The sequence below is a fragment of the Drosophila willistoni genome (genome assembly GCF_018902025.1).
Source record: "Drosophila willistoni isolate 14030-0811.24 chromosome XL unlocalized genomic scaffold, UCI_dwil_1.1 Seg141, whole genome shotgun sequence".
Classification (NCBI taxonomy): Eukaryota; Metazoa; Arthropoda; class Insecta; order Diptera; family Drosophilidae; genus Drosophila; species Drosophila willistoni.
Window position 1 is genome coordinate 10,345,297 of NW_025814052.1, and position 23,516 is coordinate 10,368,812.

General features: G+C 35.9%; 2 protein-coding genes and 1 long non-coding RNA gene across 5 annotated transcripts; 2 read left to right on the forward strand and 1 right to left on the reverse strand.

Moving 5' to 3' along the window:
• Positions 1–21: 21 nt before the first annotated feature.
• On the reverse strand, positions 22–21,995 carry LOC6641411. Its single transcript, XM_015178600.3, has 3 exons — positions 21,876–21,995; positions 1,410–1,669; positions 22–884 (listed from the first exon to the last, which is right to left on the reverse strand). The coding sequence occupies exons 2-3, from the start codon at positions 1,462–1,464 to the stop codon at positions 736–738; spliced, it is 204 nt and encodes a 67-aa protein (XP_015034086.1). The 5' UTR covers positions 1,465–1,669; positions 21,876–21,995; the 3' UTR covers positions 22–735.
• LOC6641412 (cytosolic endo-beta-N-acetylglucosaminidase) lies at positions 2,935–9,697 on the forward strand. Of its 2 annotated transcripts, none has more exons than XM_023175208.2 (4): positions 2,935–3,273; positions 7,792–8,029; positions 8,099–8,425; positions 8,491–9,697. In XM_023175208.2, exons 1-4 carry the CDS (start codon positions 3,042–3,044, stop codon positions 9,665–9,667), a joined length of 1,974 nt encoding a protein of 657 aa, XP_023030976.1. In that variant the 5' UTR covers positions 2,935–3,041; the 3' UTR covers positions 9,668–9,697. The 2 variants fall into 2 exon arrangements, with proteins under 2 accessions (XP_023030976.1, XP_002064041.2); XM_002064005.4 differs by having other exon boundaries at positions 3,222–3,273; positions 7,731–8,029.
• LOC124460449 lies at positions 17,589–18,248 on the forward strand. Of its 2 annotated transcripts, XR_006954350.1 has the most exons (3): positions 17,589–17,777; positions 17,882–18,169; positions 18,221–18,248. It is a non-coding gene; the product is annotated as an uncharacterized LOC124460449 (long non-coding RNA). The 2 variants fall into 2 exon arrangements; XR_006954349.1 differs by lacking the exon at positions 18,221–18,248 and having other exon boundaries at positions 17,882–18,204.
• Positions 21,996–23,516: the final 1,521 nt, after the last annotated feature.

The window sequence follows — 23,516 nt, forward strand, 5'->3', positions numbered from 1 at the left end:
TTTTATATATGTATGTATGTATATAGGGTACTTAAGGTACATGTATGTATGTATGTATTCTTTATCCTTTTCCATCTGTTCTCTTTGTCTCCATTCCTTTTTAGAAACTAGTCCCAAAGAAGTTATTATTTCTTTATTCAGCTCACTTAAAGTTCAGGAACAAAGTAAATTGTAATTTTATATCTCCTTAGCCGATTTTCGTCGTTGGTGCTAGGCCCCCAACGGACTCAGGTCTATTATCCTTCTCTTCTGAGTCACATATTTGACCTCAGAACTAAAGCATTATACAACTGTTTAAATAAAGCAAGTCCTGTTTGTCGAATCAATTTCCAGTATTGTTTCTTTTGCTCTCCATAAAACTGATCAAAAGGATATCCTGTCTCTTGGTTTTCCTCTTTTGTTTTTGGTTTTTTTCTTTTCTTTTCTTTCTTAGCCCCAACTGCGAGTACCGTTAATGTCGACAGCAGACCATGGCATGACGGTGACACCAGCTTCAGCCTCTGGTACATCTCGCACATGGCGATGCATTTGACATGCTTGGTCCTTTTCCTTATTCACATTTACATTTGCCATGCCGACACCGACACCAACACCAACACCGTGCTCATATCTGGCCCTGTCATTCTCGTGATCTCCTCCCTCCATATGCATATGCAGGACGCATTGCACTGCTCTCCCATCCGTTGCCGTTGTCCTCTGATTCGTTTCACTGCAGGCACAGGCTGCATACCACAACTATGCAGTCACATAATATTCTCGCTGTCGCTTTTGGCACTTCTCTCGGGCAATGTAGCACAGGGCTATGGTAATTAGCAGGGCAATGGTTACGCCCATACCAATGCTCACCCACATAATCTCCTCATTGATGCCCACATAGGAACGTCCTGTCGTCATTATCGACAGCAACATGGAACAAATGCAAGAGAATGTACAAATACATACAAATATTAAATTTTTAATTAAAAAGTTTCAAAAGAATTTTTATAACTATTTGAGAAAAAAGTCTCTCACAGTAGAAACTTTTATTAATGGATAACTGGCAACTAAACTGTTAAAGGAATCCTTTGATTATTGATTTTCTTTGTCAACTTTTTTGGCAAACCAAATAAATAGTTCGTTTTATTGCATTAAGTTTTAAGCATTTGTTAAATTCACGTCGCTGAAACTTGTTTGCAACTGCATTTATCTTGCATACAATTTATAGAATTATATATAGCTGAAGCCAATCAACCGTGCTCAACAGTTTTTCGTATTAATAACACTCCATGGCATTTCATTCGAGTGGGCACTCGATTCGCACAAAATTGTGTCATCAGCTAGTTATACTCTCTGTACGTGATGCCAATTGATTTAAACGGAATCTACCCAGTACAACATATAGTTTAAATGAATTTCTGATACCCACTTACCATTGTAGTAATGATTGGAGTAGCCAGCTTTGCCAGCGACTCGACCCGCTGGCATTCTGAATCCTTACGAGTGCGAGAGAGCCAAAATCAAAACAAAAAAAAAAGGATATTAAAAAACAAAGACTGTTTGCCAAAACCAAAAAAAGAAAACAAAAATAAAGACCACTGCGCCAGTAAAATGTTCTGCTTGTTTTATAGCAATTGGAATCCTTCTGTCTCCTTTTTGGCTGTCTTTAATTCTACTTCCTGCAATATGGAAACTGGAAAAAAATGACAACAGAAAACAAAATTGCTGCATGTAATAAATTTATTAAGATTTAACAATTTTCTGTATTCATAGTAAATGTGTTTTTTACGCAAGAATAACTTTACATAAATCATAAATCATTCTTGTTGACTTTAAAAACTGCAAAGTCATAATATTGTGGATAAGATTTCTTACAAAAAATCCAAAAATTTGTCTTGTCAAAGCTTCCATTTTTGGTTAGATAACCATTTATTACCTAATCTAAGTATTTCAAATATTTGTAGGCCACTAAAGAGAACAAAAAAAATGGCATACATGAAATGAATTTTGATACAATTTAAATCAAAACATTGTGTTTGATTTCATTTGTAAGGACATTTAGACTATCTAATTTAAATGCTTAAGCAAAGGGATGTCCATTCATTGCCATCATTAAGGAATTAAGATCCCCCAATATCATGGAGGGAGAGAATTTCTTAGAGTCCTTCTCTTTCTAAACTAGATTTAGACTAAATTTCGTTTATTCCCACAAATCCGGAAATTAATAACAGATAAATACTAGTTCAATTTTAAGTTAAAAACAGATAAAAGTATTTTTTTTTGTCGTATTTTGCTGTAATATATGACGTCAAAATTTTTAAGTTTAGCTCCTTCGCTAAGGTAGGGTTTGGTAAGATCTTTAAGAAGTTCGACTGAAAAGTCGAAACAATTGAAACAACTTTCAAAAACTTTGAGAATATTTTTTGGGATTTTACACTTTTCACTTATTTTTTTTGCTATACAAAAGTGATTATGTAAAAATGAAGTTTAAAGAAGCGTTTTTTTATAACCTTTAGCCCGAATTAGTTTAGAAAAATAACTTTTCTTTCTTATAATATTTATGAAGTGAAAGAAAATGAATTAACGAATCTCCTTCAGATAGTTCACCCAGCTGAATATTTTATTTTTAAAGATTTTGTATAACCAAAATTGTCATATCTGGTATGTAAAACCGTTTTATCAGAGAATGAATAAAGAAAACGACTTAAGTCGAACCCTATTAAGGATAAACACGATTATTTGACCATTTCGAAATTTTGAATAACTCTACAAACCAAAAATCTGAATATAATTATTTAGAAAATTTAAAGTTTCACAAACTTTTTAGCTTTATTTACTGATCATTGACAGAGCAGATAGGGCTTAGCCTTGTGGAACCAGTTCCGAATATTGTGACATCACTAAAAACCAACCCCGGCCCGATGAGTTGTCAACAAAAACATGAACAGCTGATTCATTTTCATTGGAAGTCATAAAAACGTTCAGTTTATAGTTTTGTTAGAGTTTTAAATTAATTCGAATTAATATTATATTATATTTAGTATTTAAAATCAAGTCAAAAGGATATGGAAACGGCTCCGTTGAATAAAAAGCGTAAAACAGACAGTGAACAAGCCAAAGATAAGGACAAAGATGCCGGCACATTGCAGGAGGAGGACCTTAACATACTAGAGGAGCCGCGGCAGAAGACGGAGGTGGAGGAGAAAAAGCAGGCGGAGGCGGAGGCGGAGGCAAACGAACAACAGGACTTCGTGTGCTCGGCGGAAAATTGTGAAAATTCTGCCACCTGTGGTTGTCGTAAGTTTTGGCCAAACTATTTTGTTTTCGTATGCATTTCGCAAACAATGCGAAAACTCTCATTACATTTTCCCCACATGTTGTAGGAATAAATTTTCAAACAGCCACAACATTTTCATACATAAATATTATCATTATGCTGCAAAGTTTTATGCATTAAACAATTAACTAACTTATAACAAGTACTAAAACAACCGATAACTGACAAAATACACTAGTTAATATACACACAGTGATTAGAAAGTGTTTAATATAAGTTTAATATCACAACTTGAATAGCTTAAGTTAAATTCATAAATTTGAAACAAATATTTGATCCTCATCCTTCTTGGGTTCTTGAATTCTTAAGTCCATGGCTAATTGTAGAGGGTTTTATAAATTAAGTAAAAGGGTCGATCCTATAAGGTATATACATTCTTTATCAGGATAAAATGTAGATGTATCACTTCTCTTCCCTCAATTAGGAAGCTCCTTTAATGAAACTGGGTATTTATTAGGCTTTTTATAGGCTAATTGAGATAACCCAGAAAGCATTTTTGAAGTTAACAGAGCATAATTGAGTCTCTTATGAGTCGCGCGACGATTGAAAATAGTCATATTTGCGCTCATTTTCTGATCATAAATGGCCCATTCGTCGGGAGAAAATGGTACCCTAGCCGCGACTCATCTTGATGAGTCGCTTATGACTCTTTTTTTAATAATATAAAAGAGTCTTTTACGAGTCATCTTTGAATCATAAAAGAGTCTTCCACGAGTCATAATTTAATCATTTCTGACCCATATTCGAATGAAATTTTCAATAATTTGCAACACAAATAATTTTATAATTGATATATTGTTTGCACTAAGAAAGCAAATCCAAGCAATGATCATATTTTAATCACCTGCATGCTCATTTGGCGATTGCTTTGCATTTCGTTTTAAAACAAATTTGTATTTCAAACGAATCATACTTTGAGCATATGGAAGGGTCATTTATGAGTCTTCTTACGATCGCCCAGGATCGTTTTTTAATCGTCAAGGGGACTCAAAAAAGACTCATCAAGACGATTTCTGTTAAAACAGTCTTCCAAATGCTTGCAGGGAATGTTTGAAAATCCGTCGGATCAATCCACTATAACTCAAAATATACATAGGTGCCAGCGATCGAAAAGATTCGTTTACTAAGATATATCTTACAATTTAGAAATATAGAAAAACTGCATTAAAGCTAGTGAAGAATTGCTTATAATATGAAAAATATTGGAAATCTCTATATTAACTCAGATTTGAACCAGTTGGGAATTATAATGGTAAAAATGTCCGATCTTAATGAAATTCGGCATACACGTTGAATGTACGTTCATATAAATAAATTTATGTACTTATACACTCCCGGACAGCCGATTAGCACCACCCCGCACCATTTACCACACCATACAAATGAGTTATTGGCGACTTTCAAAAACCATTCGGATGGAAGCTTTAAAAAAAAGTATCTCATCTTCAAAAAGACTAGTAAAGGGGATTACAATTATTTGAGCTCGGCGGTAAGGAGATAATTATATGCATCTGTACTAATCAGGGACAGATTTCGACAGTTAAAACCCTTAATACCCTTAAGAACCCTTAAAAAGACATAAACAGTGAAAAATGACATCAAATTTCACTTAGGTTCATATCGGTATGATCAGATTGATGGTATCACTGCAAAGAACTTGTCTCGTAAGTCGATTGAATTCCTGACACTTATTTATAACGCCATTCTTCGTCTTGAACACTACCCTAGCCAGTGGAAATGTGCTGAAATAATAATGATAGCCAAGCCGAATAAACCAGAAAACTGCGTTTCATCATACCGTCCCATTAGTCTGCTGGCTACTTTTTCCAAAGTATTTGAAAAAATACTGCTGAGAAGAATGTTGCCAGTGTTGGACGATCTTTCCATCATACCCGAACATCAGTTTGGGTTCAGAAAGCAGCATGGAACACATGAGCAATGCCATCGTTTAATTAATGTAATCACTAATGCTCTTGAAAATAAGGAATACTGCTCCGTAGTTTTCCTTGATGTACAGCAAGCGTTTGACCGAGTATGGCACGATGGCATTCTGTATAAAATAAAGAAATGGCTTCCTGCTCCTTACTATCTGTTATTAAAGTCTTATCTTGGCAATAGACATTTCTATGTTCGACAACAAGGAGAAATCTCTAACCTATGTACTATAAATGCAGGAGTTCCCCAAGGAAGTGTTTTAGGCCCTGTACTTTATACATTATTTACATCTGACTTGCCTATCGCATCTAATGTCAACGTGGCTACATATGCAGATGATACGGCGATAATCGCATCAAGCAGCATTCCTAACAGGACAACAGAATACCTACAAAGAGAAATTTGCCTAATAGAAAAATGGTTACACAAATGGAAAATCAAAGTTAACTCGCAAAAGTCTGTACAAGCAACATACTCCTTAAGACGAGGAAATTGTCCAAAAGTCTTACTAAACAATTGTGAAATCCCCCAAAGAGATTCAGTTAAATATCTTGGAATTCATATTGATCGAAGGTTAACCTGGAAGGCACATATCAAAGAAAAACAGAAGCAGTTGAATATTAAAACCAAAAAAATGTACTGGCTATTAGGACAAAAGTCTCAGCTTAACATTGAAAACAAAGTAAGACTTTACAAAGCAATATTAAAGCCTGTTTGGACTTATGCGCTACAACTTTGGGGAACCGCGAGCCAATCAAATATTGAAATTATGCAACGCTATCAATCGAAAACCCTACGCACAATCGTTAACGCACCTTGGTATGTTTCCAATGCTGAAATACATAAGGACCTTAATATACCATTTGTAAAGGATGAAATAGCAGAGTTTAGTGTTAGATATATTGACAGACTGCACAACCACCCAAACTCATTAGCTCTAAGTCTACTTAATAATATAACAACAAGAAGACTAAAAAGATTACATATATTAGATCTTCCAAATAGGATTTAACTTTTGTTTTATATATGTACATATACATAAATATAAATATATATACCTATAAATATAATACACATGTATAAATACTTAAGTAGATTTAATTACTCGTCTGTACAACTTAGAGTTTATATATAATAGTTGACTCAGTGGAGCCGACTATTCCTGTTATGTTTTTATGTATCTCCAAATTTACTGATTGTCCAAGGACAGATTGTAAATAAAAAGAATTGGTAAAAAAAAAAAAAAAAAAAAAAAAAAAAAAGGTTCATATCGAAATCATCCCTCAAGTATCTCAAGTATCTCCCACTGGCCTTTAATTTGCTGCTCATATTTGTGAGAAACTATTTATCAAAACGTGATTGAAAAAGTAATTTAAAAGATTCAAATAATTTGATTTTGACCTCTTTACGGTACATACATACATATATTCCACTACTGTAAGCCATTTCAATCCCATTAGACGGCTTACCAACTGCATTTCCGTTTTGGCCCTTGAGTCTCATTGATATTCTTAGCGTAAGCACTAAGATGCATACACAAAACGTATATATGTATATGTGTCGGACAATGATAGATTAAAGTTACGCCCTGGCGCCTTTGGCCCCTCCTCCACCCCCCAAAAAAAAACGTGCAAAAACAAAAAACTATCCCACTGAAATGATTAGAAAAGTTTTGTTGTTGGATGTACACCAGCTGCAAGTGCAGGACAGGAAATGGTTTACTTTCAATTTTTACTTCATCTCCTTGTGTTTTTTTTTTTGCAGATTTCAAAAGTGTATTAAAAGAGACTATATACTTAGATAAAGACAATCGATTAGCGCCCTAAACCTTTCTTATTTCTAACTTTAGTGGAACATTTTAAAAAACACTAAGAAATTGTTTAAGTTGTGGTGCTTTTTATCCTTTTTTTCTCTCTTCTCATTTGTTGTTGAAATTGAAATACTTTTTAAAGTGAACAAAGACAGAGTTTGGAATGAGGAAGGGAGAAGGAGGAGGAGGAAAGGGGTATTTGTTTGTATTTCTTCACTTGACCCATTTAAATTGAATGCATTGGCAATGCAATTTGTTGTTGTTGTTGTTGTGCACATTTCCCGCCAGATAACACCAAATAGTACAGAAAAAAAAAAAACAATGACGATAAAACGACGAGTATTGAATTTATAATCGCCTATTTTATACCCTATCCCAAGCCATTAACACACAATTTAAACTTCTTTATTAACAAATTCTAAATAAAAAATTTCAAAATATAACCCAAGAGAGGAGAAAAATTGTCCTTAGGAAAAGAAAATTTTATATTTTTTTATGCTTAAATTTTGCAGTTAAGTCAATCAATTAGAAAATTTGTATTTTTAGTTCATGTTTCCTTAAAATACACTTTTCACATTTCAAAAATGTGAGTCTAATCTATGGAGACTAGAACAGATTTAGTCTCATTTTGCATTGTGCACTCATCCGATCCGTTTCAACCAATTTCTTAAGATGCTGCGATGGCAAAATCAAGAAACAAATTCAGAGTTTCAACTAACCTACGAACTTGCAGCCCAACTGGAGGCAGAACCATTGCGTAACAATCAGCAATTATTGGACTTTCAGGTGCGTAGTCGCCACATCCGATGGCCCGAGTATGTGCAACCTCTGGACACTGAAGTCCGCGGCCAGTCGGTCTATCTGGATAAGCAGTCGGACTTTGTTAGTAGCTTGAGACGTCCTCTGGATGCAGGAAATCGCCGTGAATTACTTGTCTGTCACGACATGATGGGTAACTATCTAAATGATCGGTAAGTCACACACACAAACACACGTTACAAGGATCAAGTTAATCTTCTGCTGTTTTTTTCTTCTATTAGACATTTCCATAGCTCGGAGAAATATGATGATTATCGATTTCTACATTGGTCGGCTGTGGATTATTTTTGCTATTTTAGCCATCAGTATGTAACAATACCGCCAAGTGGCTGGCTAAATGCTGCCCATCGTCACGGGGTTCCCGTTTTGGGCACATATATTGTGGAAGGTGATCAAGGTAGTCGTCTGCTGCACGAAGTCCTTGCCAATGTCGAGAGTGTGCAACGTATTGTTGCCGCCATGACACGTCTCTGTCTGCACTTTGGTTTCGAGGGATGGCTGGTTAATGTGGAGTGTCGTGTGCGAGCTGAGAGCATGGCAAATCTTTAGTAAGTATCAACGCCTTAAACGATTTCTAATCAATAACAATTTCTCTCTCTCTCTTTCACTTTAGTCGCTTTGTCGAAGAATTACGTCAGGCGACAGAGAATCAAGTGCCCCATGGCCGTGTCATTTGGTATGATAGTGTAATTGATAATGGCGATTTGTCCTGGCAAAATGAATTGAATGAACGCAATGTGCGTTTCTTTCGTTTGAGTCATGGCACACTTATCAATTACAATTGGAATGATCGTTCGCTGGAACATACTGCGGCAATTGTTAGCCAGGAGCAGACATCACCGCATCGAGTCTTCATGGGCCTGGATGTGTTTGGGCGGGGACAAATTGGACGCTTCCAGAGCTCGCAGACCTTATCCCGTATAGCGGCTAAGGGATTTTCTGGTGGAATTTTTGCTCCAGCCTGGTGCTTTGAGACTCTTCAGCAATTTGGCTATAATATTAGGCAAACGCAGGGTGATGACTCTGTGAATGCTGCATTCCTGGACCGCAACGAACGCTGGTGGTCACGTCTATGGCCCTGGCTGGCCACACATCCGTATCGTTCGTTGCCCTTCTACACGGATTTCTGTGTGGGCTCTGGTAAATCCAACTACGAGCGTGGCAGACGTCACTCGCATCGTTCGTTCTTCAATTTGGCTCAACAATCGCTGCAGCCGTCAGTGCCATTGGTGGGCAATGCCGAGCATTGCTTCGATAGTGTCTATCAGGGCGGCAACTGCCTACGTATTATCAACTATGAGCGAGCCTTTAGGCTGCTCCTCACCGACTTTGACTTGACCCATGGTGTTCTCTTACTTGGCTATGCCTTTAAGCAAGATCAAATAAAAGATTCGTCTAATACTTTTGATTTGGTATTACGATTCTCTCCAATATCAGATCAGAACGAGGATCTTTATGTCTTCTGTGGCTTGTACGATGACATAATGGTGCCAGGACGCTGCTATATATCGCCATTGGATCATAGCCTAGATGACAAGTTTAGCATAAATCAGCTGTCTTCTGGCCACAGCCCCATATCTGATGATTGGCAAGTGCGTCATTATGTGGTCAAGTTCGATGGACCTGTTCGTCTACTGGATATTGGTGTGAAATGTAGTCGTTCTGAGCTATCCACTGGGAATTCATATCTGGGTGCCGTCTATGTCAATTCCTTATCGCTTGGGGATTGTCAGTCAGTTCACCGAAAGACCGAGATTAATGTGTTTACTCAAAAATTGTGGCAAAAATAAACTTAAATCTTTAACTCTTTCATTTAATGTAAAAAAAACTCCCAACTTGTCTTCATTTATCAAGTCTTGTCCTTAGCTCTTGGCTGACCTTTGCCAAGGATCTCCGATTACCAAGAGCTTCTGAAAAATCTTTGCCAAAACATGCACAGAACTGTATCTGGCTATGAGGTTACCTATCCATCTCTCTCTCTCTCTCGCTCTCTCTTTAAATTGTTAGTCACTTTTCTGGCATTTTTCCACCAAAAAAAAAAAAAAAACAACATAATTGTTTAACTCACCGAATTTTCGAGGCCAAAAACTGCAAGGGCCAAAAATGTTTGCAAAAAATCTGCAGTTATAAAAATACTTCTTTTTTTTTGTGCCTCGTTTAGTTTAGTCTCGGTTAAAAAAAAAAAATTTTTTGTATTATTTTTAATGTGCAGAAATTCTGTTCCTATTTTTCTCTTTTTACATTTCTATGATGCATTTTTGTTGTTGTTTTTGTTGTTGTTGTTTCCCGTTGACATCATTTTTTGCATGCATGACAGCACTTGGCCCCCATCTTCGTCCTCGTCCTGCGTCCTGTGTCCTGCGTTTGTCGTTCTTCTGCTTCTAGTTTATTCGGCTCAGACTTTTTCACAGCTTTATGCCCTTTTTATTTGTTTAGTTTACTGCTTGGTTTTTTTTTTTTTTTTTTTTGTTTGTTTTTGTTGTTTGGCTCGACAACTTTTTTGCGTGGGCGCCAAGGCAAAAGTGTCACGGCGGAAAGGGAAGTAACGCCTGTGCTGGGGGAGGAAGGGTGGCCGGCGGGAAGGGCATAAAGCAGCGGCACTGCAAAAGTCATAATTATTTAAAGCTTCGCTGCATGGGTTGTCCAATGTACATGTAATTAGCCACGCCCACCATCTACCAGACAGACCACAGAGAGCGAGAGGGAGAGGGAGAGAGTAAGAACAATCACGAAGCATTTGGTTATAGCTTCTCTCGCTGCTTGACCATTGACCAGCAAACATGATGATGAGCTTTATTCAATTTCGATTTCAGCCTTCAGGCTGGGCCCTACTCCCCCCCCCCCCACCCCACCCCTCCTTAAGCCACACTCTTATCCTTACAGTTATCCGTTCATTACGCACTGGCATTTTGTCGCATGGAACAATGGACGGGACAATGACAGTAGAGGAGATGCACCACATTGCACCACAGTTAATGAAACGAGCCGGGGGAGAAAGGATTTATGTGTGTGTGTGTGTGCGTGTATCCCCAGTTGGTTGGTTGCTGCTCACTTTATAGAATTTATGGGCCAAATGAATGGTTATCTTGACCTAGATTCCCATTTTTTGGTTTACCCATTCGACATTTACATTGGAAATTATTTTCCCTATGCTGATTTAATACACATTTTATCTCGATTCCAATTTTTCATACATAACAAAATTGGTTTACATTGAATTGCAAATGTATGTACATACATACATACATATACATATACATATATCAAATTGCAATCAGCCAGAGAATACATTCATACATACATACATACATATATACTATCTAAGGTCAGCACAAATGTAAATGAGTTTACAACAACAACTACAGCAATGGCAACTACAATACATAAACATATATGTACATACATATCAAAAGAGACTCTTGGATTTGAAATTCGCATAAAAAAATGTATATATAAGTTGCCTTTCGTTTGGTTTATGGACCAAGCAAATCTGCTTCAAAAGAAACGAGTAAAGTGAACATTTCCAAAGAAAGTGTCAAATCTATTCAAAAAAATGTTAATTAATTATAAAGTTAATAAGTTTAAGTAAGTTTGTTCAAAGTTTTGTACTGAATAGTATAGACAACTGGTGATTCTATAAAAATGCAACACGAAAGACAAAGTAAAGTCATAAAGTAAACAAATTAGTTAGCGATTCCTAAAAAAAACCTTTGACCGCGTCACAGTTTGTATACCCTTGCAAGTTTTTCGTGTAAAAGGTCTAATGTTTGCGAAAAAAGGGCTTAGGAAATAACGAAGTTATTGATCAAAGTCACTGTACACCACCGATTGTTCCTATGGGAGCTATATGATATAGTCGCCCGATCTTAATCAAATTGGGCACAGTCAATATTAGTTATGTTAAACTGAGAAATATAAATTTTTATAATTGCTTTAAAAGTAACGAAGTTATTGACAAAAGTCACTGTTTTCGAAAGATCGTTCCTGTGGGAGCTATATGATATAGTTACCCGATCTTGATCGAATTCGGCATAGTTATGTGTAATATCATCACCAATATTAAATTTCACGACAATAGCTCAGAAAATAACGAAGTTATTGAGAAAAGTCACTGTTTGTGACTTTGCCGTTTGTATGGGAGCTATATGATATTGCTCCGATCCGGCTGAATCCGAGATATACAAACTGTGTAGTATATACAAGCATACATGCAAAATTTCAGCTCTTACGGTCTAGGAGGAGATCGCGTCGACCCAGACGGACGAACGGACATGGCTGTTTGAGCTCGTCTTGTCGTGCTGATCAAGAATATATATACTTTATATGGTCGGAGATGCGTTGCACACTTCTGACCAAAATTAATATACCCTCTTTGCAAGAGTATAAAAATACAGTAAAGAGCTAATCGCAAAGGATTTAAATTATATTAAAAATTCAAGATGTTTACGTTTTTTTTAGGTAAATTTGACTCTTATAAATGTATCACATGTCGTATGAGTAATGTAGCGGACTAAAATTACGCATACGACATGTGTGATTGAATTTTCCATCTGTTTGAAACCAACTAATTTTTTTGTTACAATTTATTTTACCAACTTTTTAAACCAATTTTATAAAGTTCAAGCCAATTTTTATTAGAATCTAGCATATTTTAAAATGATATGTAAGAAAAATAATTTCAATCCGATTTAAAAATATACAAAATTTAGATTTTTGAAAGTTAATTTTTTATATATAATTTTTGTGCGTGTTCAACACATTAATAAAGCAGTTTCCAACAGGAAAATATTAATAAAAACTTTCAAAATTTAAGAAATTTTGTAAATTTGAAGAGTTTTGAGAATTTTGAAGAATATTCGTTAATTCTGACTTGAAAATCTGTGGACAAAATTCTAAACTAACCCAAACGATCACAACGGCTGGATGTTAAGTTAAAAATTAATAATAATTTTTCAACCCTCCAATATGTGGGTTTGAGTTGTACTAGAATAAGATCTTCTAAGGACAATTGTTACCTCCTAGAGCCTAAGATTCCCTATATAAACTCCGTACTTTGGTAAACAAAATCAGTTCATATTTTGAATTCAATGAATGAAGATTGGGTTATTTTCCTTCTCCTTGGAATCCCATACTATGTATAAATAAAGAACTAACAAATAGTTCTCCAAATATAATATTACTTTGATTCTCAAGCTAAATCACCCTTAATGCTGAAACAACCAAAGAGGTTCAGTTCCGATTCTGAGTGCCATGGGAATCAGTTTGACACAGAAAGCGTGGGGTAAGTACAAAGTAAATAAAGTATTAAGTCTTTGTTGAGATTTTTGTTATAGTAAATAATTTAAAAGCCTAGAATTTTGTAAATTGAAACAAACTTGGCCATAAATCTTATAGCACATCACAAAACTAGTTCGATATTGCCCAGAAATTTCTTGAATAAGCTAGAGTGATGGGTTTTTTTTTTGATAGGTAAAAAAAAAAAATTATAAAGTTAGTTTAAAAGTTCTATATCCAAGATCGATTCGCTTTTATTCATCTTCGAGAATCTAACAATTATGCTGAATTAAAAGGAACATTTTTGTACAATTTATTCAAGTGTTTTGGGAATGTTTTGTGAGATGAATACAAATGTAAATGCCACTAATTGGCTTGTGGCATATTGAAGCAAAGGTGTAAAGGCTCTTAAAGTTGAAACATTTTCCTAACAACTTTTGATCTTTTTTAATGCGAAAAGAGTGCGAGTGCGTGAGTGAGAGAGTGAGAGAGTGCGAGGGAGTGGGAGGATTGAATAGGTCATGTCGAATATTAAGATTGCCTGGAAAACGACTTCAAATAATGACCCTTTCCTACACACACGTACGCAGTAGCCCTTTAACCTTAAATTGAAGCAGTTTTTCTTTGGTCCTTGGAACTGATGCTTCAAGTGAGTTGGGCTCTGTTTTTTTTCTCCTTTTTTTTTTTTTTTGGATAACTGATAACTTTTCCACTTGGCCAGCAATGGCGTGAAGGAAAGGCAAGCCGAAAGAGAGAGAGAGAGAGAGAGAGAGAGAGAGAGAGAGAGAGAGAGAAAGAGATGATGGTGGCAAACCAACACCGATGAGCAAACATGTAACTAAATTTGTCGGCCTTGTGCGAAAAGGATTTTTTTTATATTTTATTTTATTTTCGCCGTCGTAGCGCGAAACATTCATTTTTCTTCTTGTTTGTCGTCGTTGGTTAAGCTAAACGTTCATTATTTCCGCTTCTGCTTTGTTCAGCTCGTTTGGTTTTTGTTTTCTTTTCCTTCTACGGTGCTACGGAAATCTGTCTTTGCTTTGCAAAAAAGAAGAAGGAAAACGAATTGATTCCTTGTCGAGATGTCCTTGAAATGTGTCACTATCTCTCTCTGTGTGTGTGTGTGTGTGTGTCTCTGGGTTTTGTTTTTCAATCAGTTGAGCAAATAAACATACAACACATTTTCTGCCTGCTAAATGAAGCACTGTGAACGAAGTGCAACAGGCAAACTGAGGCAACTTGGCACCTGCCTTCCTTCCAGATTGCATTTTGATTGAAGCATCGCATCGCATTCTTCTCTTTAAAACGTTCTCCTCTTTGAGCCCAAGGGACTTAGTCACAGTTGAGTTGATGGCAACATCTCGATTCTTGTACAGTGACTGACAGCAGCAGCAGCAGCATTCGATGTCATGTCATTTATCACACAAGGGGAACTCAACTAACTACACTCCTTATGCCCTCTCACTCTCTATATCCCTCTCTCACACACACACACACACACACACACACAAAGATAGGCTCGCTGTGTTCAAACTGTCATAGTTCATAATGCTTAAAGTACAATTTTTTGACAGCTTAAATCTAAAAGTTGATAGTCTCAAGAGTCATCTTCAAATTTAAACCTCAACATTTTAGCCAAATGCTTTACATCATTCAAATTTGGTCTATATAAAGTATGCAAACAAATTACCTATAATATTTCATCTCAGTTTCCTCTTCATCTTCATCCTTCATCTGATATCAATTTTCTTTCCCAAAATAAACAAATAAAATAAATCATTGTAAATATATATTTAGTTAATTAGTTTGCAGACTTGACTTAATATAGCAAATGTCATCCTATACAAACAATTTAATATTTGTGTCAACATTTGACAGCAATCAATAAACATAATAAACCAAAAAAAAAAGCATTTCACTGCGTAAAAATTTGAAATTCGCATCAAAATTTAATGTTGTATTCAAAAATTTATGAATGAATATTGACAAAGAGCGCCACTTTGGTTATGCATTAAAAAATTATTAACCACATTTCGATTGCATGTCAGAGTATATGGCGAAAAGAAAGAGATAAACCTTCAACAGAACAGAAAAAACCTAATCCGACATTTTAAAGCTTAGTCTATATCTAATACGTTTAGTCTATTAAGTTGTCTACTAAATGGATTGTTTGGTTTAAAATATAAAAGGTTTTAAATCAAAGAACGTTTAGGTTAAATAAAGTTTTTAGCCAAATAGTAGAAACTTTTCACTTTTCAGTTTGTTTTATTATGACAGTTTGCAACACGATCTTTCTTTCTTGGCTAATTTATATTCATTTTAGAGTATACATTTTTTAAAGGTTTTTTTTAGCCCAGAGCGATTCAGGATGTTCTCCTTTATCACACACACACACACACACACACTCATCGTTCTCCTTCGACATGTTTCTTCTTTCAGCTGCTTTCTCAATATTTTAGTTGACTTTGATGCCAATTTGCTTGAGTCTGTTGCTAAGATTATTTATTATTATATTTTGTGTATGTGTGTCGGTGTTGTTGTTGTTGTTATTGTTGCTGTTGACGGGACACGCACACGCATACGCATTCTGCCATAATGAAATATGTACAAAAAAAAAAAACAAAGAGAAACATCAAAATTCTCACCATAAACTCTTGTATACCCTTTAAAATCGTTTTATTTATAGCTGATCATATTTGCGAATGCACAAACAAACTGAATGTCAGCACAAATATGCCCTATTTAATGTAGAGTATATGTACATGACAATAGGCAACCATAAATAAGAGCTTAAAGTGGGTCTGACTTTGGAACTCGACACTGTTTTCTGTTTTCTGTTTTCTGTGACATGAAGATAGGCTGTTCAGAGTGCTGGATCTCTCTTGAGAGGGAGGGAGCGAGAAAAAGGCAAGAGAATCTCTATTTGTAAGAGATTCGCCACTGGCCTGAACATATGCAAAAGCAAATACGGAAAAGAAAACGAAACGAACGTATAAATCAAAACAGAATCCTGACACTGACTAACTGTCATTGCTGTGTGGCTTCTATCTGTCCAACCCACTTCCGTTCGACCGGAAGTTGGTAACGCAAAAATGCTGAAATAACTAAAATGCAAAACGGATGTGGGACCGGAAACTGAAGGTGCATTGCTAAGCGTATGCATTAGACCAATTGTCCTTGTTACATTTTATCTAAATTATCTCATTTTTTTCAAACATTTTCCAATTAGTTCTCATTCACAGCAATTTGATTTCGATCCTCTGTGTGTGTGTGTGTGTGTTTGTGTATGTGTGTGCTTATCATTGATTTGTAACAATTGTATTTCCATTCCATTGTCCTTGCCACGCATGAGTTATGTACTTGTGATTAAAAATTTGCAGTTAGGGTTCCAAAATGGCTAACTACAACCCAAAAAAGGAGTGGCGCTGACACTGCTGGAAGGACTGCTAACAACAAGGACAAGGAAAATGCATTTAGAGCTGATGAAAAAGTTAATTAAAGCACAATGCATGGCATGGCCCCCATTTTGGGTTGCCTAACTGGCAGGCAATGGGGATAATCTTTCTTAATGTTCAATGGCCAATGAGGGGCGTTTAGCCAGTTGCAACAGATTCAATTAAAACCAACACACACACACACACACACACTCACACATACACGCATAAAGAGAGGAAGAAAATTGCAAAAACTTTTGCCAAAAAGTTGTAGATGACAAATGCTGGCTAAAGAGACAAAAAGAAACGTAAAAGGAGTCGAGTATTAAGAGAAAAATAAGACGAGGAAGACGAAGCAACGAAAGCCACTTAAAAAAAAGTTTATTTCATTTTCCATTTTCGTTGCCTACTTTCTAGGGCCATGCCACTGAAATTCTAATTAAAAGCGACAGTCGCTTATGTCTATGTGTGTGTGTGTGTGGGTGTGTGTGTGGGTGTGTCTGAGTGTGTATGTTACTCAAGAGAATGATAAAACTCTGCTGCTTGTGCTGAGACTTAAGGTCACGAATTCAAAATGACAGGACACAATTAACATTTGGGTCTCAGAGTAACAACAAGGTATGCGACAGATTTTCCCCTTTTGTTTTTCTCTAATTGGTCATGTACATACATTTGAGATATCATAGCTAAGAATAGTAAACAATATGAAAGCGAGATCCTTTAACTTCATCTTTCAAGAATGAAAATCCCACACATCACAATTAAGGACTAGATTGTTGGATGGTTAAAAGCAGAACTAGTTACTCACTTTCGAGTATAAATGAGAGACTAAAGCATGTTTCTACTTTTGAAAAGATTTCAATTGTTTTCAAAGCAAAACAAAACTAATTAACATTGAAAGAAAATAAATTAATAAAAATAAAATCAAGTTTCAAGAGTTAAAGCAAAAAAGTTTTCTATCCAATACAAAGAAAATTCACAAAAAAAACAATATTTCTTTGAATTTAATTACAAAAAACCAGATTTTAAAATTTATTTATTCCATGTCGAAGCAAACAACAAGCCAAATGCCCATAAATTAAGTTACTTTCAATTGCAATGAAATTGTTTGCCAAAATGTGTAGATTTTCTCTCTCTATCTTTTCGTGTGGACTTAACTGGAACTTCAGACAGCTCAAGGATCTAGCAAATTGTATAGTCATCAAGCATCACACACACACACACAAACATTGCATAATGAACTGCACTGAATCACTGCTGCTCAACTAAATTAACTTGTAAAATACTTACTTACAGCCACTACAAACTACAACTGCAAACGGCAGCCACAAGAGATGCTTGAATACAATTAACAGCCAAATGAATTGTAAGAGATCTGGCAGCAAGTGAGCCGGAACAAAAAGGGGCAACAAAAATGAAACTTTATACCAAAAAAAAAACAAAAATTGTATCCAATGTGTGTTTGAGGGGTTGTGTTATCCTCGTTTGGTCAATTTGGAGCTACTTGGCAAATTCAACAGCAAAACATGACTTTGAAAACTTCATTTAGAAATGGAATCAGAATTTCGCCATTCTTCTTTATAGGTAAATGGAATGCCAAATAAAGATGCTTTATTAAAGTACATTTTCAATTAGGAAAAGAAATTGTTAACAAGACCAAAACATTTTAAAGCTAAAAATTAGCATTTTACTGCTGCAAAATAGTGTTGTAAAATAGACAATTAGTATAATTTTGAAGTAAGTTGTTTTTAACACTTAAAAGCATTATCTGTTCTATATATTCAAAAGCCTAGTCCCTTTTCGCCTGATAAAGCAATAGTCAAAGGTAAATTCGACGGGGATAATAGAAGAGATTTTGTTCTATATATTCTTTGAAACTTTGTGACTTTCAGATTTAAGACGTAAGTAAAAAGCTTGTCATGAGAAATGCTTTTATATCTTCTTCGGAAACACTCACTCACACGCACACTAGCACTAACACTCACACATGCTCAGAATATATATTACTTTAGCAAATCATGGCATAAATCAAAGTTTAATTGACAATAATATTTATTTATTCATTAAACAACTGACAGCAGGCAAACAAGCGACCATTGTATGAAGGTGTTCTGAAATCTTTTGCGGTCTCCCAATCTCCCAGTCAAGTCATTTTGCCATTTAGTTTGGTGGTTACACTGCCAAGACCGTAAATGGCATTCAACATGGGTTTTACGTAGGCAACATAAGCACTCGAGCAGCATCTATCCCTGACACAGGGCACAAAAGGCAGAGGCGTAGCTGTTCGGGGATGTTACATACATATGTAGTAGGTACATTTAAATTATTAGACGTGAAAAGAAACCAAATGTTGAAAATATTGAATTCATGTCTTTCCTTTTTCTCATATTAAGCCTATTTAAATGTTTTTCTTTTATCGTTCTCTTTTAAACATTCTTCCTTTCACTATGCCCTGCTAGGCATTGTATATTTTTTTTCCTGTTTGCTTTTCTCTAACTATTCTTGGATGCCAGAGATGAAAAGAGTGAGATAGAATCAGAGACAGATAGATAGAGAGAGAGGGAGAAAGAAAACTATGTACATTAAGGCAACCTTCCTCAAGCTAAGGATATACATACATTGATAGAAGTGTTTCCTTCTGTCTAGGATTTCTTTTAGCACTGTGTCAACAGTTTTCCTTTCCGCGTTTTTGCCTCCGTTTTTCTTTGACTTTCATTCCTACACCCTGAAAACATTTTCCTTTCGTTTCGTTTGTTCCCTTTAGATGTTAGTTGTTTACATTGTTATATATTTTTTGCATTATCTGCAGGTTTCTGCACAGATGCCTCTAAATGGCAAAGTATTTATGCCAAAATAAAAGTCATCACTTAAAACATATTTCTTCTTTTTTTTTGTACAATACATTTTATGTATTCTTTTCTATGCCTTGATTCATTCCGATTCCCACCATTGTGATGCACAATATGTATTGCAAAAATGAAATATATTTCCATAATTCTAGTACATGGGCGGGTATTAAAACGGGAAAACTTTTCTGTATTGCAATCATCATAAATTAACTTGCTTTCAACAAGCGGCCGCAACAAGAAAATCGACAATTTAGCTGGGGAGAGAAATGGAAAACAGAAATAAGCGAAACGAAGAGCTCTGGCTCGAAAAGTTTTCCAAGCGAATGCGAGTGCAAAGTGTGAGAGAAGCAACTTTGAACGTGAATGCCCTTGGTATTCAGGAAAATATTTACAATTTTCACATAGATAATTGAAACATTTTGAAATATTTTTCCAGGTTTCTCTACTATGGATTTGCTATAGATAAGAGACGAATAAGCATAAACATATTTTTAAGTTTTGGTTTTGCATCCTCACCGATTCTGTGTAATTTAAAATTACCGACGCGCTTTTGGTCTGAGAACCGCATTTATCCTTTTTCCTTACGCCAACGGCGGCAATTCACAAAAAAACAAAGAAAAATAACAAAAACCAGAAAAAAAAACACACACACACACAAACATAAACCCAAATAAAAAAAGGAAAAGGCAACGAAAACAACAACAAAAAAAAAAGGGAAAATATACACCTGCTTGCTTTAATTAAGAACAATTGCAACAGTTAAAAATATTTCACGGCTTTGCCCAAAAGAAAATGTTAATTATGAAACCAAAATGCGAGTAAACATAATATAAAATGGCTTATGGCATTGTAAATTTGTTTTCCTTTGTAGGTAAAAATAGGTGCAATGCTAAATATGTTGCCTACTTATTGGGGCTTATCAAATGTCAGCCATTTTCTATTACCTATTTATTGGACGGGGGGCGGCAGGTGCTTTGCTTGACGGACGATGAACTGTAAATAAAATGTAACCCATATAAAATCCAACAGAAAATTCCAAAGATAATAAAAACTGGAACAACAATAAAGACAAGAGACAAAAGAGCAACTCAAAAGCGAAACCTGAAGCTTGGAGGGGCATCCAATCTAAACGATAATTTGATGCGCAGGGTTTTTACAATACTTAAACGATGCCGCGACTAAACAAAACATACCCAACATAGACATACATAGGCATAAGGTCAATGCTCTTAGCCTAGCTAGCTAGCTAGTCCTCGGGTCGTCGTTGTCGTTACGGGTCGTCGTTGCTTGAGCTCAAGTTAAGCCAATTAAATTAGGCATGTGCTGGACGTGCTTAAAGAAATTGTTGCATATCTGCAGGGGCTTCCATTTGGGGTAGACAACACCAAATGGCTAACATGGGACACACACAAATAGCACCCACAATGCACATCCACTTGTAATTCTGGCAATTCAGGTTAATTTCCATGGGTTTTTCCTCTCTTCTCTTCTCTCCTCTTCTCTTTTTGTAAATATTTGCATGAAGACAAGAAGAATGTTTCTATTTAACTTAATTGACGACACAAGCAACCAAAATTCAACCGAATCCGCTTAGCAATTGGAGTGCTAGTTCTTTAAGTTCTCTTGAATTTAATTTGAATCGACAATAAGTTCTCAGTTCTCCATAAAGATACAACTTGATCAGAAATTTTTGGCCTATGGCCGCATTTTTTTACTTTTCAATTATATTCAGGGGAAGTCAGTGTCAGTTTCATTTGGCATTTTGCAATCCTTTTGCATACACATGTCAATTTTTTCTGCATGTCCTTGTAGAGTTAATATATACAAAATGTACCTGCTGTTTCGCGATCTGTCCTCCTTTCGCCCCTCTTCCCCTCATCACTATTCCGTTTCGTCTTTTTACTCTTGCTGGCAGTTTTTATTTATTTTTTTTTGTTATAGCTTCTCACGGCTGATTTGGTATCCTTTATATGAAGCCAATTTGCAGCTGTTTCATGTTAGTGCGTTGTGTATTTGTGTGTGTGTGTGTTGGGGGAATGTGGTGAGATGGTGGACGGGCGGAGGTCATAAGGGGGATAAAGAAGTGAGTTGTCAGTTGCCATGAAATTGCAGCATTGTTGCACACGGCTGATTGCCGAAAATTGCATATGACAGTAGAAGAAAAAGGCTCGTTGTCATAAATATTAAGTGACACGGAGATGGAATGTTTAAAATGAAGGTGACAAACGCACACACACACACACACACGCAGAACTCTATCTGCTATATTACAACAAGTTTTAACCCAAAGAAATGGGATCAAAAGACATCAAACCAACGAAATTGCCTTTAGAAAGGTATTTATTATCTTTATTTTACTTTTATAAAATAAATGAATAGATTCTTAACAAAAAAAGAAACGAAACGAGAACAAACTAAAATATTAATTTTTCAAAACTTACCGAGACAACGCCTAACGCACTTTTCAAATTTCCAACTGAAATTCAGTTTTGGATAAGTCAACAGAATTCTAGGTTTTTGCTCTGTGTGTCTTGGAGAGTCAACAACGAGAATGACCTGCCAGAAAGCGAGACAAATGCGAACTGAGCCTTGCATGATGCTGCAAGCATGAAAACGAACGACATCACGACCATCGACGACGACGACGACGACGCCACGAGACAACGATGATGAGAATGCCGCCCGGCCCGACGACGAGAGGCAACCGATTGGAATTTGTAATATTCTATGTGTAGACAGTGGCGGAGGGTGTGGCAGGGAGAGATGGAAGTGTAGTTTTTCTGCCTGATTGTCTGACTTACTACCACAACGTCACTAGTGAATAACTGACCTGGTCATATGGCCCGCCGTTTATACTTACACTCGAGGCCAGCTAAAAAGAGAGAAAATTGAAATTGCATTTCTCTTAATATAACATTTTTGGTTTAGTGTTGTAATATTTGCAGACGCCACTGTAAGTACTTAGGCCTTCTTTGACTAAGCCGAAAACTTACTGCCCTACCCCAACCAAACCTCATGGCTCATGGATGTGTGCCATAAATATACACACACACACACTTTTCTGTGTGTCGGTTACTTTTCCTTATTGGAGGTCGACTGAGAGGCGCCAATTTTGAACATTTCTCCTTGGTAGTAGTAGAAAATGTTGTCTTTTATTTTTGGGACATATCATCATTTGACACAAAGTCAACATTTAATGTCAAGCGAGTGTCCACTCCAAACCTCACCTCAATTGCACCTGTTAATGCAAATATATGGGTTCGTATGTGTGTGTGTGTGTGTGTGTGTGTGGGACTGACAGGCAGCTGTCTCCTCTCGGTCTTGAGTGTTGTTTATGCGCGCAACAGGGCGTATGAGTGCTGGCTAATTGGTCAAAGGTGTTGCCTGGCCCAACCGGTCCTTGTCTGTCTGTGTGTTTTTATGTTTCTATGAAAAAGCAAATCAAAGTACATACACATAAAATTGAGACAACTATTTAAGTAACATATAAATTTAACTTATTCCGACTAACTTTTTAGAGTGTTTTACAAAATATTGTCATTAAGCAATAATTAAATAAATGTACAATAGACACCGATTATAACGAAAGTTAACTGAGGTTGGATTGGTTTAAAAACAATTTCCAAAATTAAAAACGAATTCCTCAGAATGAGCTGAACAAATTAGGCTCGTGGATGGGATGATTTATCATTTTCATTTTCCCTTTGAAAATTACCTTTTCATTTACCAAGAATTGAAGGATTATGCTACAATCAAGGGGCGGATCCAGTTGGAGTTTTTAAGGGGAAGAGATAACTTGTTTGTACCTTAACATTACATTTTTCATTGCATCAGATTCAGCATGTGTAATTGTCTGTGTTTCCTTTTCGGGGGGCAAACTCTTCTCCAGCTTTTAATCCCTGCAATTAACGACGATTTCAAAGTATAAAAGAACCCATCTGAAGAGAAAATTATAATGAGTATTATCGATATCGTAATATCAAGAAAACCGTTGACCTCTAGATCATAATATTTCATATATGTATGTATGTTAACAATAAGTAATATAATGTGTGTTAGAATATAAAATTAAAGATATACAT

What these genes read in the sequence shown, in the direction of transcription:
- LOC6641412 (XM_023175208.2), top strand. Translation starts at nt 3,042, where the DNA reads ATGGAAACGGCTCCGTTGAATAAAAAGCGTAAAACAGACAGTGAACAA. An exon ending in GGTAACTATCTAAATGATCG is followed by an intron (nt 8,030 to 8,098) that starts GTAAGTCACACA and finishes TTCTTCTATTAG; the next exon opens with ACATTTCCATAGCTCGGAGA. An exon ending in GAGAGCATGGCAAATCTTTA is followed by an intron (nt 8,426 to 8,490) that starts GTAAGTATCAAC and finishes CTTTCACTTTAG; the next exon opens with TCGCTTTGTCGAAGAATTAC.
- LOC6641411 (XM_015178600.3), bottom strand. Translation starts at nt 1,464, where the DNA reads ATGCCAGCGGGTCGAGTCGCTGGCAAAGCTGGCTACTCCAATCATTAC. An exon ending in CTCCAATCATTACTACAATG is followed by an intron (nt 885 to 1,409) that starts GTAAGTGGGTAT and finishes TAATGACGACAG; the next exon opens with GACGTTCCTATGTGGGCATC.